This window comes from Argiope bruennichi, chromosome 6 (genome assembly GCF_947563725.1).
Source record: "Argiope bruennichi chromosome 6, qqArgBrue1.1, whole genome shotgun sequence".
Taxonomy (NCBI): Eukaryota; Metazoa; Arthropoda; class Arachnida; order Araneae; family Araneidae; genus Argiope; species Argiope bruennichi.
This window is the reverse complement of record NC_079156.1, coordinates 36,566,567-36,586,411: the sequence shown is the minus strand read 5'-3', so window position 1 is coordinate 36,586,411 and position 19,845 is coordinate 36,566,567. Positions and strand designations below refer to the sequence as shown.

General features: G+C 28.8%; 1 protein-coding gene across 1 annotated transcript in view; it reads right to left on the bottom strand.

Annotated features, from left to right (window-relative positions):
* Nucleotides 1–1,380: 1,380 nt before the first annotated feature.
* LOC129971178 (b(0,+)-type amino acid transporter 1-like) overlaps nucleotides 1,381–19,845 on the bottom strand; it is a 110,595-nt gene continuing 92,130 nt past the window's right edge. Inside the window, exons 9-14 of the mRNA XM_056084715.1 lie at nucleotides 13,943–14,066; nucleotides 11,890–11,993; nucleotides 10,660–10,756; nucleotides 7,932–8,081; nucleotides 6,813–6,981; nucleotides 1,381–5,947 (exon numbers count right to left, since the gene is read on the bottom strand). Coding sequence (XP_055940690.1) covers nucleotides 5,883–5,947; nucleotides 6,813–6,981; nucleotides 7,932–8,081; nucleotides 10,660–10,756; nucleotides 11,890–11,993; nucleotides 13,943–14,066 — 709 coding nt within the window. The 3' untranslated portion in view covers nucleotides 1,381–5,882. The remainder of the gene's footprint in view (nucleotides 5,948–6,812; nucleotides 6,982–7,931; nucleotides 8,082–10,659; nucleotides 10,757–11,889; nucleotides 11,994–13,942; nucleotides 14,067–19,845) is intronic.

Here is a 19,845-nt window from a genome sequence, read left to right as displayed (position 1 = left end):
CAGACATTATTACAAGCAGATATAAGGAAAACAGTTGCAAGTACTTCACCGATCAGGAGCAAAATAACTTGCAAAATTAATTAATATTCATTTGAAATTGATGGAAAATATTGTGGATATGGAAAAATAAGTAGAATTTTATTCATATGTATTGGAAATATTTAAAAACTATTAATTAAAGATCTATTTAAAAATTAATTCCATTAATTTGCCGCTCTGGGCAGTATTAATAACATACTCTTTGCTGAAATTAGTTATAAGTTTCAATGTCTGCGTTCGAAATGTTGCTGCAGAAGCCAAACTTTTTTTGATGGTAATTTTCTTTATTCAAAAAAACCTTCTTCGGGAAGGTTTGAATTCAAAATCTGTAAATTGTCCTGTCCACTGAATCTTTTGATATCAACTTTGATATTTCATTGTATAATGATTTTAACAGGATTTCAAATCCAGTCTCCGACACACTTATAGTATTCATATTCACAGACATTTAAATTTCAAAATATCTTATCTATATTGCGTTTAACTAATTAAAAGTTGATATAAGGCACGCCAGAATGCTTTACTTCTTCAGCCGCCGTTTGAATTTGAACGGCCACTAATGTTTAAGCCATCTGCCTACGCATTAAATAATTTAACGCTTGCATTTATTTTCTCGTATGCGTAATATAGAGAGACGTATCATCAATGTACAAAATAAAATATCAGTTCGACTATTCCTTCAAATATTTCTAATTAAAGGCCGAAATTTTCAGAATTGGGGGGGGGATCTTGAGAGGGGATACAACCTGCCCTTTACCTCCCTTGTCCAGGTCTCTGACCGTAATCCTAAAATCGTAATCTTTGGAGACTGCAAAATCAATATTCTATTGCTGAAAATAAAAAAATTCTTTTACAGAAATTTTTGATTTATTCTGTTATAAATTGGAACGATACTGTATTTATATATGCACATTTAATTACTTGAAAATTATTTTAATATTTAAAATTCATTGGACTTTAGAAAAGCACGATAATTTTATTTATAAGTGTTTGTTTCATTCTAAAAAAATACATCTCGGAAAAATTTCTTTTTGGAATAAATCTTTTATTTATCTTGCATTTCATGCTACTGTATACATATTCATTTTACAGCATAGTTCGGAATTTTCTAGAATTATGATCTATAAATTTAATATGCAATATGCTTACTTGTATATTTGAAAAAATATCACAAAAATAAAGAATACATATTTTTAAAGCTATTTTCTCTCACATACACTTTTAATTATAAAAATCTGTGTTTAAGAAATCATGTCAAAATATCTTTTCTTTTTAATTTGTGAGATTTATCATGATCTGCAGATAAAACAAGAAAAACAGACAAAGGAAAAAGCATCACAGTTTGAAGCATTTTCATTTATTTTAATATGAGCCAACTCTATGTTTTTTTTTTTTATTTACAGTGAATACAACAACAGCCAACTTGCAAAAAAATATTTTTCTACAAAAAAGACGATATTTTTTTCACTGACGCCTTTTCTTTCTTGGCACAGTTAGATGAATTATTCAAATATCTTACCTTTGGTTCTATGAAATTTCAGGTACTTTTAGAGGAACTCAGCGGCATGGATCCGTAGGAAAAAAAGTCAGTATTAGGAACATGAATTGGAGATTTTGTGCTTTGGATTTCTAATTTTTTTAAATTGCAAATGTGTTTTGACATATTTTTTACAGATTAGTTATTTAGAAAAAAGAAGAAGAAAAGAGGATTTAACGAGTTGTATTTAAATCTGTTAAATTAGGATATTAAATACAGAAATATTAGTATGTTTTCCATATAATAATATAGAAACTGGCAATAGAATAAATATAATAACTATAAAATAAGATATAGAATAAATAGTACTGGCAACAGTCGTTATAAAAATTTATGTTTCAGACTGATATTTTTCCAACGAGTTTTAAAAAATTCTTTTTATAATAATGTTAATTCTACTCTTCTATGTTTTTTTTTTTTTTTTTTTTTTTTTTTTCCTTCATGTTTAGATACTTGATGCCGAGTGGTTCATTTTTTAACATTAAAAATTAGAATTCTATCAAGAATGGTAAATGAATGCCTGATTTTTCAAAAATGATGAAGTATTTCTACAAACATATTTTTTTATTGAATTAATTGTTTGCTTCATTATCAATAAAAAAATTATGCTGTATCACATTTTTTTAAAAAACTTTTTAACCTTATTGTACAGAAAAAAAAAAGTCTTTTAAAATTAATGAATGATTGTCGATATTTAGTTCTTATTCATTCTTTAGCCGACGTTCAAAAAAATAAATTATTTTAATAAAAAAATTTTCAGCGAGAAAAGAAGAAATTTTAAGAACACATTTTATTGCGTTCTTGTTGAAGAATCCCAATTAAAAACAGGCAGCTGAAATCTTTTTAATTTAGTTTAATGGAATGTTTTGGATATTTCGTTTTATTAGAATTTGCATAGTGAACGTTAATGAAAACACAAGCGATCTTTAAATCTTTTGATACTTGCTGAATTTTGAAGTATTTCTTTCATAAAACAGATGAAAATTTTAAATCAAATAATCGTTTTGTATATTATTCTCGGTTCCTTTTCAAAATGTTCAAACAATGAAATAATAATATATTTTTTTAATTCCACAAAATAACAATCATCCAGTTTACATCAATTTCGAATTACCCATAGTAGCATAAAAATATTGCAAAATATTTTTACTGTATATATTTATAAATTTGTCAACTTAATTTTTTTAAACCCAAAATGTACAAAGATATTTTTCAATTGCGTCTGCTATTTAATTTGATTATTAAAGTTAAAAATTGCAATTCAATATTTTGGTTTCTAACAAATTTGAGTAACATTAAATTTCTTCCTTCATCATCTTTTGGTTCCAGTCTTAAAATATTTAGTGACACAAAAACACTTTTTTTTTATTGATAATTGACTGTGTTTTCGATCATCTAACTGTGCCATTCACTGCAGATAAAAAAAAAAGTCTGACCCTTTTATAGAATTCTCTAAAACAGACAACAATTATATAGAAACTTCTTTCCCATTCACATGATACGCCTCCATTCAACCATTAAAAGACTGAATACTGTTTCAAGAATGGGTAAGATAAAAATCAACAAATTTAATTTATTCTGAAAACGGTTAAAATAGATGCGAGTAAAAAGAACAATGGCATAAATAATCCTTCCCCAAATTCTGAAGGGTTCTTCCCCCCCCCCCCCAGCCGCGCCCTTTCTTTCTTTTCCCCTCCCTCAAATTTTGTACATTAGAGAAGACCCAGGATTGTCCAAATTTACTTAATTCGTAAATAATTTGGGGCCGCGGTGGCTTGGTGATAAGGTCTCGACTTCGGAATCGGCGGGATTCAGGCTCGAGACCCGATTCCACCGAAAAACCGTCGTGCAAGCGGGTTTGATGCATGCCAAACGCCCTCCCGCCGGCGCGCTGTGAAAGCCTGGAGAGGGGGATGCCAGCTCAGGCGCCGTCCTCCGACCGTGACTCAAAATTACGAGGCCCGTCCCAAATTAACCCTAGTGTTGCTTTAAAACGGGACGTTAATATAACTAAATTAAAAATAAATATTTTTTTTATTTTTTACAATGAAATGTTAAAAGAAAGTATAATTAAATTTAAAATTATATTGCAATTCTTTTAAGAATTTTATTGCTAGTTTCTAGTATACCAAAGTAAAGAAAATAAATTTGATTAGATAGAATTCTTCTATTAAGAAATAATTAATAATTTTGTAATAAGAAGAACTTGTTTTAACAAAAGATAGCAAAAAAACACAAGAACAATAGGGTATTTTTATCTTAGAAATGAAACTGCCCTATGTTCATCGAATTTCCATCGCCGATAATAAATTTTTGATTGCAATATATATTTACCTATTTGTTCGCGAAAATTATTTTTAACTGCATTAATAAATTATTGTTATTTAAGATGCAATATTTACAGAATGCTACTGATTTTTTTTAAAACTTTTTCGCTCATTTAATTGTTTCCTTATTTTAAAAAACAATAATCTTTTAATATAAATTGTGTTATATATAACTATATTGAATTAGGTTATATATATGAATATGTAAAAACATATTGGAAAAGGGAATACAAATTTTCTTTACCTAATATTTCCAGGTGATATTCTTTATAACATGGCCGTGATTTGGTTAAGTATCCATATAAAAAAAACAAATTTGGTCATGAACACATTTAATTTTATTTTAATTTATTTTTAATTTTAAATCTTGGTGCGATTAACTTTCTAGCGATTATTCACATGCGATTATTTATTGTTTAGCCATTGTTCTTTTTTCTTTCTTTCTTTCTTTCTTTTCTGTCTTGCTGCCATTAGCATTACTCAGATAAAAGAAAGCAAATTTTTTCTGAATAAAACCATAGTCGATTAGAGCATACTGCTCGGAATGATAACAAGCTATGAAATTACTTAGCATCTCGCATCAAGTTTTAATGGTTGAAGGACTGCTTTTATAAAACTTCATAGAACAGTGCACACAGCTAGAAAAACAACAAATCTTCAAAGATTACATCACATGCATTAAATGTATAGACATTTTTTAATGATAGTCTGATATATTCTTATTGATTTTCATTATACAAGACGATTTTTAAATCAAATTACTTAACAAATCGTTCCTTTAAAAGAATTCTTAAACGAACAAAGAATTTTTTAAAAATAACAACTGTACCGTCTATGAACTTCCGTACTTGATACATGTTATTTATTTTCAAGAAATTGGTGCAATGTACATAGAGCATTAATTCATTTCACAGTGTTTTATGCTTTCTTGAATTAAAATTTTAAAAAAGACTGAAAAAATTGAAAAATGGAAAAACTTTTTTTTCTTCGTGTATTTTAATCTTTCATAATTGGATTACTGATATTCAATAATACTCTTTTTTTATACTGATATAGACTCTCTACTTTATACTGATTTCAATACTATAAAAAAAGAGAGAAAAATTTACTTTTTTTTATTAATCACGTTTTATTGATCATCAATTGAATTCAAAATGATGATCATTCTTGGACCACAAAATTCCTTGTGTTCTTTGATTTATAAGAATTTTGCACCACTTCATCAAATTTAATCGAATTAAAATATGACTTTTTAATTTTGATTTTGAGAAAAAAAATTTGTTGTGAAAGACATTTTTCTCATAAAAACAGATTTGGTCCAAGTAAAAAAAAAAAGAAGGAAAAAAAATTCTGATGAAATACAAAAAGTAAAAGTATTAAATTAGTGGAAGAATAGAATGCCATATTAATAAGAGGTTTACGCGATTGATAGCGACATGCCATAAAAGCGTTTTGTATATTTTGAGAAATTGTTTTTAGAATTTTTCTGCATGTGATGTAATTTCTTTAAGCAACAATAGAAATGGCGATATCCCCACAGAAAAGTGCGCTCTGAACTTTTAAAATATAAATACACTTTGATACCTCTGAGCAAAATAAGAATATTCCGTAATTTAGAGTCTTTTAAAACCTATAGTAGTGCGATCACATGGAAGACGATTCGGACACGAAGATATTAACATCCATTCTCTAAACACATCGAGTTTTCCAAATCGCCTGATGGTAACTAAAGTCTGTCTATGGAAGAGCACCTGTGAGTTCGAATGCATGTTGAGCTTCAATGGAATATTAACACTGAAGAACACAAGTAAGGAAAAAAAAAAAAAAAATTTCGATGATGCGTAGAAATTATATTTTTTGTTCAGTTCTTTTTCTGTGTATCACCAGTTTCGATTGGAATATATATCACTTTGAATCGTGTCGACGGAGCGTCACCGTCTTTTCAACTTTCCGTTTGCTTTCGGAATAGAGGATCTGTCTCAATCGGGTACGTATTTCGTGGGCGCTACTTCAAGCAATAGCTGAAAGAAGACGGTCACGTTACCTGAAATGGAATGGGAAGCATTATTAGTTGAAAGAAGATATACTCAGTAGTTCCATACGCAAATGGTGATTGCCAGTATCAGATATAGTCCAATCAGAATGTACTTTTGTTTATAAAAAATGCATAACTACAGGATGTATTTTTAAGTGTTTGGATTGTGATGGATTGAGAGAGATTTGCAATTTTAATAATAGATCTATCTTCTTAATTTCATCTATTTATCTATATGTGATTTTGAGTTATCATATTCATATGACCATGGACGTTTGAATATACAAATTTCTTCTAGATGGCTTTTGCACATAATTATGTAAAATTCTGCAATTTTGGTGAAAAGGCCATGCACTAAATTCCATACCTATTCTTTTTGCGTTTTCTAATTACTGTATTCACAGATCGACAAGATACAATTCCAGAAATATCTTTTTTGGATTTAAAAAGTCCTAAAGCATGGAAATTCATCAACATTTCGAAATCGAATTTTTTGTCAATTACAATTTCCCAATATGTGCATCATATATGAGCAAGTAATAAAAAATTAGTAATTTCGATGTTTTGAAATTATTCCCTCGTGAAGTTAGAGAAACTTCGGGGGAGCTGTAACCCCTAGAGGGCGCGTCTCCAGGTGGGGGACTGGGGAGTGCCTCCATTGGTTCTTCCTTTGGGTGGTAGAAGGAAAATAAAATACCTTCCGCGGACCAACAGGTAGAAGTCCAACCTCCCCGGAGGTTCTCCCTCTTCCATGAGTAGTGCAATATTATTGTCTTGAGGTTATTGATGTGGCCAAAGCCGTTTTAGACACTTTTGGGCAGATCTAATCCTATTGCACTACTGGACAAGACAACAACAAAGAGAAAGAACTTACCCATGATATTGAGACTTAGTTTGTAGTGCACGAAGGGAATGTAGACGATGAGGCCTGACAGCACGAAAAGGGAGGCGTATAGATATTCAATTTGGGGATCCTGGACAATAGGGGCGACCACAAGGTACACAGAGATGATAAGCACCACGTATGCGATGCCAATCGGAACCTGCCATGGAATAAGAAAAGACGTGATATAAAATATTAAGCCCTTATAGCATTATGTACAATTCTGTAGTAAATTATTTTATCACTCACGAAATCTAAGATTTTATTTTAAAGCAGTGTTACAGCAGAGGTGCATACAATTCTAATAGTAATATGTTTTAATGTACCGGGTGATTCAAAAATCCGTTAATATTTTAAAATCCAATAATTTACGGAATAATGTAGCAGAGAGTTAAAACTTGATACGTATGCGTGAAATGCATGGGTTTTTATTGAATCCCAAAAATGGCCGGTAGATGGCACTTTATAAGATAACAAAAGCAATGATTAACTTAACAACTGTTTTTTTTTTATTGTGAAGACTATGTTTTTTATAGCAAATGCTCACCGTATCGGCTTTCATTCGCCAACAATACCTGTAGTCGAGGAACAATGTTGCGAATAGCACTGTACAGCATATCTGTATTTGTGAGAAATCTTTGTCGGATTTTGACTTTTAGGTCCCTAATGAGGTCGGTCAATCGCGGTAGACTTGCGATTTCTGTAAACTCAGAACCAACATTATGCAATGCGTTTTCCACGAGAGTCCTAAAAATATTCGGTAGCCTAAATTCTGCAGTTGTGGGAATTGACAGACTCTCGGAGTGTGAAATGAGCTTCATCGGTCCACAAGTTCGACAAACAATCGTCATCTTCTCCCATTTTTTGCACACTTTTTTTTTGTTTCAATAAAACCGTTGGTCATTGCAAGCAAACGTCACATTCCAGCTTCCCGTTTTTTTTACTTTCTTATTAAAGTTTTAAAGGTCTAAGAAATGTATGTTTTATTATTTGAGGGGAAGTATCAAAATAGCATGCTTTCTCTTTTAAGAAGTTGAGTTATAAATGATTAAATCGCTAACTTCATATGAAATAAAAGAAAAAAATAGTTGCCAGAACAGCCACACTCACTTTGTAAGGCCTCCTGAGGTCTTTCTTGGTACGCCTCATGACGATGAGAGCGAGGAAAGTGGCCCCGTAAAAGAGCCACGCAGTGAAGCTGAAGAAGTCGATCAGGCTGCCGATGTCACCCGGAATGATCATGCAAATCGCCAGGATAGCCTGATGACAACAATATAAAACAGGATTATAATTCAACTTAACTGATTTCATTTGTGCAACATATGGCAAAACATCAACCAATAAAGAATTTAAAAAGAAATTAAATTGGCTTGAAGGAACTTAAATTTAACGAGTGCCAAACTGAATTTTGTTGTCTCATACTTTGGTTTTGACCATGTCCGCATCCGTATATATGTTCTTTTAAATCTCGAAAGACGTTAATGTGCAGATTACCTGGCTACTCTGCAGTTTAACTGATTTGCTCCGTTAAAGTGCGAAATCAGGAGTTTTCCGGATTTAAACCAGGTAATGTGCATTTTAACGGCTTCCGCATCTTTAAAGTTCAAAAGTTTGGTTTCGCCATCGTTGCTTTTATTTCTCATAATTTACATCGGTTGCTAATTCTGTTTTCAAATTCATTGCTGTATGTTAGCACGTGAATTTCCATTGCAATTTTTTAAAAAGCAGAGTATGGAAGCAAGTCCCGAATCGATGAGTAAAATGAAGAAATGCTTCTTCGCAAACTTCTTTAGCGAAGATTCAAAATATAATAGTGTTTTAATGACAAAAGCAAATATGTATTAACTTGATTCTTTAGATATCAAAAAATAAATAAACAACATTTAATTTAAGTTTACAGAAACGTTGCTGTTGTTCCAGCAAATATCTTGTTTTCACTTTAACGAATGTCTAGTAAATAATGTGCAGATTACCTAGGTAATTTGAGAAATGAAACAATTTGTGCAGATTAGCTAGCTAATCTGCAGATTAACAGATTTCTGCACTTTAGCAGTAACGTATATACTAAGCATACTTAAGAATCTATTTTAACAACTAAGGATTTAACTTCAAAATATTTATACATACTTTAAAGAGATTTTTTTACAAGGACAATTAAATTTGTTTCCGTTTCTTTCTGATAATATCAAGATTTACTTTCATAGGTACTAATTATAAACTTGATAGATAATATGATTTAAAATGAACTCATGGCAATGATTTCACTTGACAATTGAGTATTGAAGGTATCGATTGGAAATTTATTCCATTCAAGGCTCCAAAATTCGAAGGTCTTGAGAAGCATATCATCTTAAGCGAGTTGTGGAAAATATCAAATTCGCATAAAATGACTTTTTGACTGAAATTGAAAATATTCTACAATCACGTCCTCTTGTACCTTTTTTAAACCCATGCAGATGATCTGGATGTTTTGATTCGTACGACAATTAATTGTAGTGTCTAATATTTATGATACTAAAGTAAAATTAGGAATGAGGAATCATAAAATTAATTAAAGTAATTTGGAAAAAATTGCTAGAAAATTATTTGAGTTCCTTAAGACACAGAACAAAATGTGTGCTTAAAAAGAATAATCATCTATAAATGATCTTGTAAAAACAATAATATATTGCAATTTAGAATTGGTCTTTAGGTCGAAAAATAGAATTATCTCAAGCAAAGATAGAAAAGTAAGAATAATTAGAGTTAAAACACCTAAAGGAATATTTAAAATAGCAATATTGAAAATTCATTTTTCATTCATAAAGATTGCATATTAATGTGTCTCTCTTAATGTAATTCATGTTTTTCAATATAGTTATATTTTTTATCAATTACATGATTTTTAATCTTATGTAAAATGTTCAATAAGGGGTGTTCAAATGAAAAAAGTACGAAACGTCATAACAATATAACTGTCAACATATTTGCCTATGCCGCTGTGGGAGAACGTATCGAGACATCTAGGGATGCGATTGGAGTCTCCGGCATAGATCGGAGCATGCGCAGGAGAGAGCAAAGGCTCTTATACAGTAATAAATAATATAAGGCTCATTAATAAAATAATTTTTATTCATCCGCTCAAGTTCAAATACATTTTTTTTTTTAAATTTGTAGTGGCTAACACTTGATGCTAATACATTTTTTTCGAATATTAATTCATTAATTAAAGTTAATTAATTAATTTTAGTTTCTTTTGCCACTTAATATTGTGATTCTGTTATATGTATATACATATTTATATTAATTGTGATTATTTAATAAAAAGTAACTAAAATAAAAATTTTCAAAGTTGACCTAAGTAGGAATTGATTTAAAATATTTTTTTATATTACTTGTTTAAAGTATGATTGCATTATGAAACATTTTACTTACAAAAATTTAACTCCCATCGGGGGGGCACCTCAGAGATGAGGATGAGAAGCTTGCGGTATGATGGTTGGTTCTCGTCACGCGGATGGATACAGAAATGGTGTGGGGTCAGTTATTCCCTAAGAATGATGGGACATATCTTCCATGGGAGGGGTTCCCTTAGGATTCGAGCTCAGTTCCACCAATTTCAATCAGATTTAACCATGTGCCTCAGTTCGGGTTGGAGTAGTCAACTTGTGATTACAGAAATTTAAAATCATATCATACTCACTAATTCATGGAATTAATAATAACATTTTTCGCTAAATGGTTTAAAAAAACTATTTTCTTTTTTTAGTTTTCGATTTTTTTAAAATACAGTTGAATACGCATGCTATCGATCTTTATTGGATATCTCTGTAAAGTTTATCCAATTTAGAGTACTTACGTTGAAAATGAGTGCTGGAGAAGGGGTGAGACGGCGAATGTGAAGATACGACAAGATATCAACCAAGTGTCCCTCACGAGCTGCCACGTAGCACAACCTAAAAAGTATAATTTATGGAAAAGCCTTTTAATTATTGATGCAACTTATCTGTTATAGATATTTCAAAATGTTGAAACAAAAGAAAATAAAATGTTTAAATCTATCTCGTAAATCATCTCTTCGTATTCATAATAAACACACTAAATGTTGCAAAAGAAATGCTATCATATCCAAGAAACCACTTGATTTTTATATAAAATCCAAATTGGGCGTTAGAGTTCCGCTTTGAAACAGTTTTAGGGCTAATTTAGGACGGATTTTATAATTTTGAACTGCAATCAGACGATGAGTACGACACTTGAGTTGGTCCCCTTTTTAATCTTTCGTAATATACTATAAGGAAAATGGTTGACCCTCAAAGATTAAATGTGCAACAGGCCTACTTTTCTAGTCGAATCTGATATCGAACCTAGAACCCTCCAGCTACAAAGCCCAAAGAGTTTAATTAGAAATCAAATCTAAAATATTTGAAACTAATAATTTTATTCCCCCCTTTTACTTCCATTTAAACAATATTGTGTTTCTAAAACAAAAACTAGAATAATTAAAACTCTTCTTAAGAAATGATAGTCTTTTTGGAATGCTTATAATTTTTCCCTTCTTTTTCTTTTTTTTTTCTTTCTTTCAATTCTTTCAGAATTAACAATTTTTTTTCCATTCAAATTTTCAAAAAAGCTTAGAGTAATTAAAAAAATATCTTCATTATTTTCAAAGAAAAAAAAATGCAATTTTCAGTAATCATTGCTAAACATAATTTTCCTAATATGGTTGCTTATCATATTAATCTTTAGAAGTATGTCTTGTAAAAAACAAACTTTTTAAAGCAAAAGTTAGTTAATTTTATGCTAACTTTATGTCAATGTCTATTTAAATATAAAATAAAATAAACAAGTAAGACTGTCTTGATCAGGTTTTGCAGTGATTAAAATAAAAATAAAAGCCCTTGAAATTCTACCCAAAGATTGTTTGTTGAGACAAAATTAAAACCTGTTAGAGATGTTATATTACTATTATAAAAGACACATCTTGTTCTTACTACTTATTTCATTTCGAAATGTGTTGGTTTCTTTTCTCATTAAAAAAAGAAAAAAAAACTCAAAAATTTGTTTAAAATCTTGAATTTCACCTCACCTTCCTCCTGTGAAGCAGGATCCGTTTCCAGCGCCGAAGTACTGAGAGCTACAGAGATGGGCATCACGAAGGAAAGCACCCCAAGCACCCCGATGACCCCAAGTCTACGGAAAGAACAGCGAGCATATCAAATCAAACGTACAAAGAATAATCCTCGTTTGATCGCAAAAAAAAAAAAAAAAAAAAAAAAGGAGATAAAATAATTTAATATTTTCAAAATGTTTTCATTTTAATAATGCATTTGTTCTGACCTATTACCCTATTTTCTGAAAAAGCCTTTCATTGTAGCATATAATGTCTCATGTTATCACGTCACACAAGAACGAATAAAACTAACTTCGATCAACGTATCGCCATCACGTTGATAAAAGCTCAAATTAAAAACTTAAGCTAGGTGATTACATTGGAAAATCAATTTTTTTGGGGGGGGAGGGGGGGATTATGATTTTTTTTTTAATTTAATTTTTTTAATGTTTGAATATATTTCTACATAAAACGATTAGAATTTTGTTTCTGTGTCTGTTATTTTTTGTGAAGTTACAATAATTTTTATAATTACATTTATATATGCTTTAATGTTATTTTATATCTTTAGACGCTATTTTCTCAAATTCTAATCTTTTATTAAAAATCAATCATAAATTAAAATCTTATGCATATTTTTTTTGTTCAAATTTGATATATTAATTTCTCAAATATGTTCTGTAGTTCCTGAACTAGAGAATAAGTAATATATTCATTTAAAAATATTTTATAGTTGTTTTAGTAGTTCATAATGTGAAAAAATTAATGAAAATTTCGTGTTATATAGTCGAAGCCCAATATTTAAATAAACGTATAGAAGTACGGCTTATTTTTTTTAGTACAAGAACTAGATAACATATTTCTTAAGCCATCTCAAAATTTTAAGCAAATGATTAAACACGCTTCTAAGCTAGAAGATTTTTGCTTTTAAATCACTTTTTAGCCGAAATAAAAACTTTTTTTTTAAACTTTTGCCTTTTAATTCGTATAATTTGGTTTAATAGATGGGGGGGGGGTTTCGATTTTTTTTGTAAATATTTAAAAATAATATTATTTTCGAATGTTTTTCAAAGAATTCATCCCAATCGTAGTCACATATTAAGTTAGCGCTAACGATCGATACGTAGTTTATGTACTTTGTCAAATATTTCTATGCTATTTCTTACAAACGTACCATATATAACAGAAACATCTAGAATAAAGGGTATTACAGTATCCTGTGATTATGTCTAAAGATGAATTTAATTGTTATTTGGCTTGACTCATTTCCAATAATATTTTATAACATTTTCATTCATTATTCCATGTTCTCTAAATTCAATATTTTTTCTAAAACTCAATGTATTTTTTAGCAATATTAGTATGGTGTTATTTCTCAATCAAAATCAAATATTAATGATTTCTGAATGCAATGATAATTCTGGTGTTAACTATTAATCTCTGGCCTGATAATATTTTGATTATTGCGCCTATCTTTATTTTAAAAATGTTAGCGTGAAATTCTCTAATTTTCAAGATATCACTTTTATATGTGTATCATCGTGAAAATTAGAAAATTTCAGTAATCCCCGGACTGATGTCGATACATACCAAATTGATAGGCGTTTTATGGTTATACATTCGGGCCATCGCTTGTCGACAAGCACAGGTTGTTTTGGTGAGAAAGGGCGAAACGAGAAATCGAGAAGACATAACCAAAGGGACAAATATAACAGTTTAAGTGAGTTTAAACTCGATTTTTGGACATTATTAACGGCATGCCATGAATTAATCGACAAATACAATGCCAAGAATAACAGGAAAAATTCAGTGAAAAATTCTAAATTTTTGCCAAAAGCAAGTATTTTGTGACTATTGTACGCTAATGCTATGTAAGGTGTTCTCTAGTATGACAAATTTATTAGAGTGTGCGAAAAAGTTTAGGAGAGACCACCCCCGCTGGTGGGTTTATTATTATTGTTTAAGCTAATATTTCTACTTATAAGAGGCATATTTCAGATAGAAATGTTTAAAATAGAGATTTACTCACCACAGCTACTGCTTCTGAGGCTAGGAGTTCAGCCGAGGACATGACTGTGATGTAAGATATGTTGACGCATACGTAGCACATAGTCACCAAAGGTATGCCGATAGCTATCGCAAGAGGCAAATTTCTGCAAAAGTAGGTGCCACTTAGAATAGAAATCAAGAGATTACGCAGCAGCATATCAGATATGTTTTCAGTTTTTTTTTCTATGTTATAGAGTTTATATTCAAAAATGGAATTATTGAAATTAAGGATTTATTGTTATCTAAATATATCTTAAATAATGGTTAGTTCAAAAAAGACTTAACGAACAATTATAAAATATAATCAACTAGTCGGATGTTAGATTTATTAAGAAATTATTTTTACTATTAATTTTCATTTTAATTCATTCATTTAGTGATATATTGATCACTTATGGTTTTATATAACAGCTAAAAGTATGCCTATTAGAAAGTCATTAGTTTTCTTTATTATATATTAGTTTGAATATTTAATAATGCGCTGCTAAGGTATGAAAAACTCAATGAAAATTCACATGCAAGAATAAGAATCTTCAAGTACTTTTTAGCTTAACAATAATTAAAATTTAAAATAGTTTTTTTAAAAAAATCATCTAAAAACATTTTCTTTGGTTTTAATAGCAATGTAACTGTTGTTTTTCTTTTTCTTCAGATTACGCGTTTAAGTGATGGCCAACTTATTATTTTTATTTATTATATTGCAAATTAAATTTTAAAAAAATTTCCTAATCTCAATAACTCTTTTTAAAATTAAAAATGATATTTTGCTTACATAAACTATGGTTCTGCATGTAATATAAAACAATGATAACGCAGCAAGGAGATAATAGCCATTGTTTAAAATTTCATTGATTGTGATTTGAATTTTATTTTCTCTCAAAATATTTCGAATCAAGTAGACTAATTATATGTAATTCACATAGTTTTGTATGAATAAGATAAATTTAATCAATTATTTGTGTTCATTTCTTTGCTATATGTGTTAGCACAACCAGGTGATTGCTATTAAAAATTATAAGGCTACATGTAAATTTTAAAATTTCCATTTCTTGTTTGTATTCCAAAAAATAGAATGACTAGAAAATGCTGTACAATTTCTCAAATTTTATCAATTATGGATGATGATAGAAACAGTTATGAAAGTTTTCAACTTCAGTCAAACTTTACCAGTTAAAAAATACATATCATTTCTAATAAGAAATAGTGTGTACAATTTTCCTTCTCAAATAAATTTCAAATAGTAGCAAAAGAATATATTCATAGTAGCAAAAGAATGACCTTAGATCTATAATTTTTGTGTAACTTGATTTTTTCAGAAAAACTTTGAAATCTATCTTCATCTATAAAAGTTAATGATCTAAATAATACTGTAATAGTTCAGTATACCAGAGATAATAATAATAAAAATATATATAAAAATCGTTTGGCAAAAACATAATAAAATGTTTACTTTTTTTTTCCCTCCGAATTTCCCTATATAAATGCAAGCAATTGGAACATGTAGATTTGAGAAGACAAAAACCGAAACATTTTAATTTGAAGTTCAATTGAAACATGCATGATTAAAATTATATGCCGCGGCAAAACTTTTAGCTAATTTTTAATATATATGGATTTCCAATAGCATGATTTGGTTATTTTCATAATTTTATATATATTTGGTTCAAATATATTTTTCTTCTTTTTATTTCTTTTAGGGAAGAACTATCGGAAACTACATTGTACAAAATGTTACTTGCATGAAAGTCTCCTTTGACTTACCTAATTATCAGCAGTAAGTGTAATGCTGATGGTGGTCAAAGCCAATCTTCAAAGGAATCGCACGTTACTGTGAAATTTTCAATTTTATTGAACACTTCATAAAATATTTACAAGAATTTTTTGAAAAATGTTCTTTCTTTTCTTTTTAACTGACAATCTTGCATCAAGTAAATTAAAAAAGAAATCATTCAAGCAATTTACATAAATTTTCTGGCATGCAAAATAAAATTAAAAAATTCGCAAGGTTTTTTTTTTTAAATTATTATTTTCGTTTGATATGACGAATTGTGAGAAATCTCTGAATATACCGAGAGGATCTTAAGCGGAAATCGTAAACAGTTACAGTTTGATAACATCAATAATACAAAGTTAAATAGAATATTCAAACGAAAGCACAGGATGCACTTGATTATCAATATCTATTAAAAAAATTACTTTCAAAATCAATGCACAACTTAAAATGTAGATATAACACTATTTTATGAATAAAATTTTTTGAATGAATCTTAAGAATGTACAGATTCCATAAGTTTGCTTCTGAATCCCAAAATGACTGCAGCTTTAACAAGTGCAACCTATGCATTTTCATATGCAGTAACACCTCGATTATTCCATAGATTTTCAAAAGGTGGACCCGATGGCATAAATTTTTATTTTGAAATATCTAATATTCTAATATCGAAACTTGATTTTAAATAAGTCTTTCATGACTAATTTAACTTTGAAAATTATAATAAATTAATAAATTCTTTGATATTTAAAATTGTTTAATATTTTGTTGAGCTTCAAGTGCAATTTTAAATCATTACATATCTATATAACGAAAAAAATTGAAAGAAAACAAGGAAAATTAAAAATTTATGAGGTGAATAGCATTGGCAATGAAATGTCATTATTACTCTAGAATCCTTATCTCAAAAATTTTCAAAGAAGCCTAAAACTAAGCAGTGGCATAGAGATAAGAGACAAGGAGAGGCAACAAACAGCAACAATTCGGGGAAGGTCGTAAGCATTACAGAAGCATAACATGAAGAAATTTTTAACGCAAATATAATAACATCGGGGGCCCAGAATGACGCCCCCGGTACCTATAACACTGAGCTATCTAACTATTTGGATGAGCACAAGATGGAAGGAAAAGAAGAGGAAAAAGGAAAGAAAGAAACAACCAAACATCCAGGGATCTCTACAGAGAATCCCAACGGTGTCAAATCTTGCACGGTTGTATTTAATGTTTTGGCGAAATAATAATTAAATGAAGGGAACAAGAATACTTAAAAACAAATGATGACAATAGGTGGCACTTACAGAAAGATGCTAATGTTTTTACACGCAACTCTTTGCATTTTGAGGGCGTTAGCTATGGCTAAACTATATAGAAATTACTAATTGGAGAGGGAGGAAAAATAAGGAAAAAAACTGATAAATAACATTGTAAATATGTATATGACATGTATAAACATATAAACAAGCATTGTAGAATCAGAAATCTGTAGTTTCTGTCTGGGTCCTGTGATTTTGATTTCCTTTGTGAGAACGTGGTTCGTTGCTTCTGTAAGCACTACAGAGACGACGCTTTAGTATGATTATTATACAAATTTTTAACGCAAATATAATAAAGACCGAAAATCCAAGCCTCCAATGCTATTTACTACTGATGATATCCAGATGTCAAAACATCAAGTTATACCCTAGGCACCCCTTATCTCACTACACCATTGAAAAAAAGTATGAAATCGTTACTAAACCAGACTGCCAAGAATCTTTTACAGCACAAAAATGTTTCTTTATATTTAAATCGAACAATATTTTTTCATTCTAAATTCCAAAGTTTCAGACGCCTTGAAGCGAAAAGAAAGATAATTTTTTAAGTTGATAAAATTTGAAGACCTGGTGAAAAAAAAAATCATTCGAGCCACTCTACAGAGCAAAGCATTGGGGTTAGAATTGCCAAATTAGATAGGTAGTTACTTCTTGAATAATTAATGCTCACCAAGAAAGAGTTATTCAAAATTTTAAATTAAAAATTAATCAAACTGTTAACGTTTATCTTCAATAATTTCGAAACGCATTATCATATAAAACAACTTATACAACAATTAACTTATCAGTGATAATAATTTTACTTCTGTATATTATTTTCTCTAATTTTAATATATCTGTTTAAAATTTAAAATATATTTTACAATAATATTCCTCATTGCTTTAGATGCTGTTTTTATTCTGACTTTGCGATAATTTTAAATACATTTTTATGCACTTATTATCATTATTAAAGAGATAATTTTTAAAAATAATATCAAGACAGACGAATGAAACCTAAATGTTAGAAGTTCAGATAGCTTTTAATTTTTTTTTCATTATTAAGGTAGAATTAATATGGTATATAAAATCTTTCTGATCGAGATTATAATAATCTGATAATCTCGATTTCGAGATAATCGAGATTTTACTGCATTATTTCAATTTCTGATCATTCGAACTTCACAGTAAAACGTGAATAGCTTCGTATTCAAAGACAGACATAATCAAATATAGCTGGAATATCAATTTTCATTATAAAAATCATATGATATCCAATAAACAAAAATAGATAATATTATCTTCATATATTGGACAGCTAAGATGCTCGCATAATGTTTCTGAAATTTTAAGTGTCATACATTTTTCTAAATGATAACGATAATTATTGAGATAATCTGTCGAGACTTATCAGACTTAGAACATGGCCCATCTATATTTATTCATTTCCACAAGTTTTGAAATAATTTGTTTGACTTTTAATGTACTTGCCTATAAAAATCTAACCAAAATTTATCTTCACAGAATATTACAATACAGATAGCAATCCAACAAAAACATCTCATATAAAAAAAATTTATATTATGTGAGGTCTTCAGTCTGATTCTTTATTTTTCTAATTGACGTATTATGTAATTACTGTATGGATTTAAGTTTTTATACAATTGTCTTTAAAATTTGTGGTATATGTGCAAATAAAAAATTCCTTTTTCACTTCCCCACGTTTCTTAATTTTAAAATGGATTTTAATTCAGATACTATCTAAAACTAACTCATACTTAAGAAAATCTTAATGACACTATTTAAGAGCTTACATAGACTTACAAAAGCCAAGGTATAAAATTAAAATGATTTCTATTCAAGTTATGTTCATAATATTCATTAAGATATAAGTTGTGTAAATACTTTCAACAATAGAATATTTTTTTCTTGGAAGGATTTTGTTGAAAGTATCAAGATACTACTATATATTATGTCCCATAAATGTCTATTCATATTTTAAACAATACTTTAGTATGACCTGGTTATCTGATATTTACATTACTGAAAACATTTCTTAACAAGAAAACCATTTCTTTCTATAATTATTTACAAAATGAGTTATAAACCGTATTGATAAATAGTGCTGTGAACTATTACAAATCATAATCCATATATAATTTAGATAAAGTATTAAAATCATTCACTTTAAATAAAATCAAACAATAAATATAATCTCAAATGCTTTTTAACTTCAAGCATTAGAGATAATATTCCTTACCTTTTCGAGATTTTAAAAAGTGCTTAAACAATAATAATAACAATTTTTCATTATTTCACTGACGTTTATAAACAAAGAAACAAAGATAAGACAGCAGCAGAACTTGTATGTATATATATATATATATATATATATATATATATATATATATATATATATATATATATATATATATATATAGTTCATGCTATTTTATATGAATTTCTGTTTTTACATTCTTTTCATATATTTTTTGCATTTATGCATGAAAGGATATTTATTATCAAGGAATTATTCAATTAAAAAAATTAAAAATCTATATAATATTTGTATAAGAATAAAAACCAAATGTTTGTGGATTAAATTATTAAAGCAATTGAACTTCAAAGAATTTAAGGATAAAGGTACTTTACCATTATTTCTCTTTTTTTTATTTGATTGAAATTAATGTGAAATAGCTTTATGAGAAATTTTTAAAATCATGCTTTTAAAAATTGTGCTTGAAATGATAAAAAAAAATGAAATAAGAAACAAAGAGGAAATTGGAATATCTACAATAAGAAAATTTTCCAGTCGAAAAG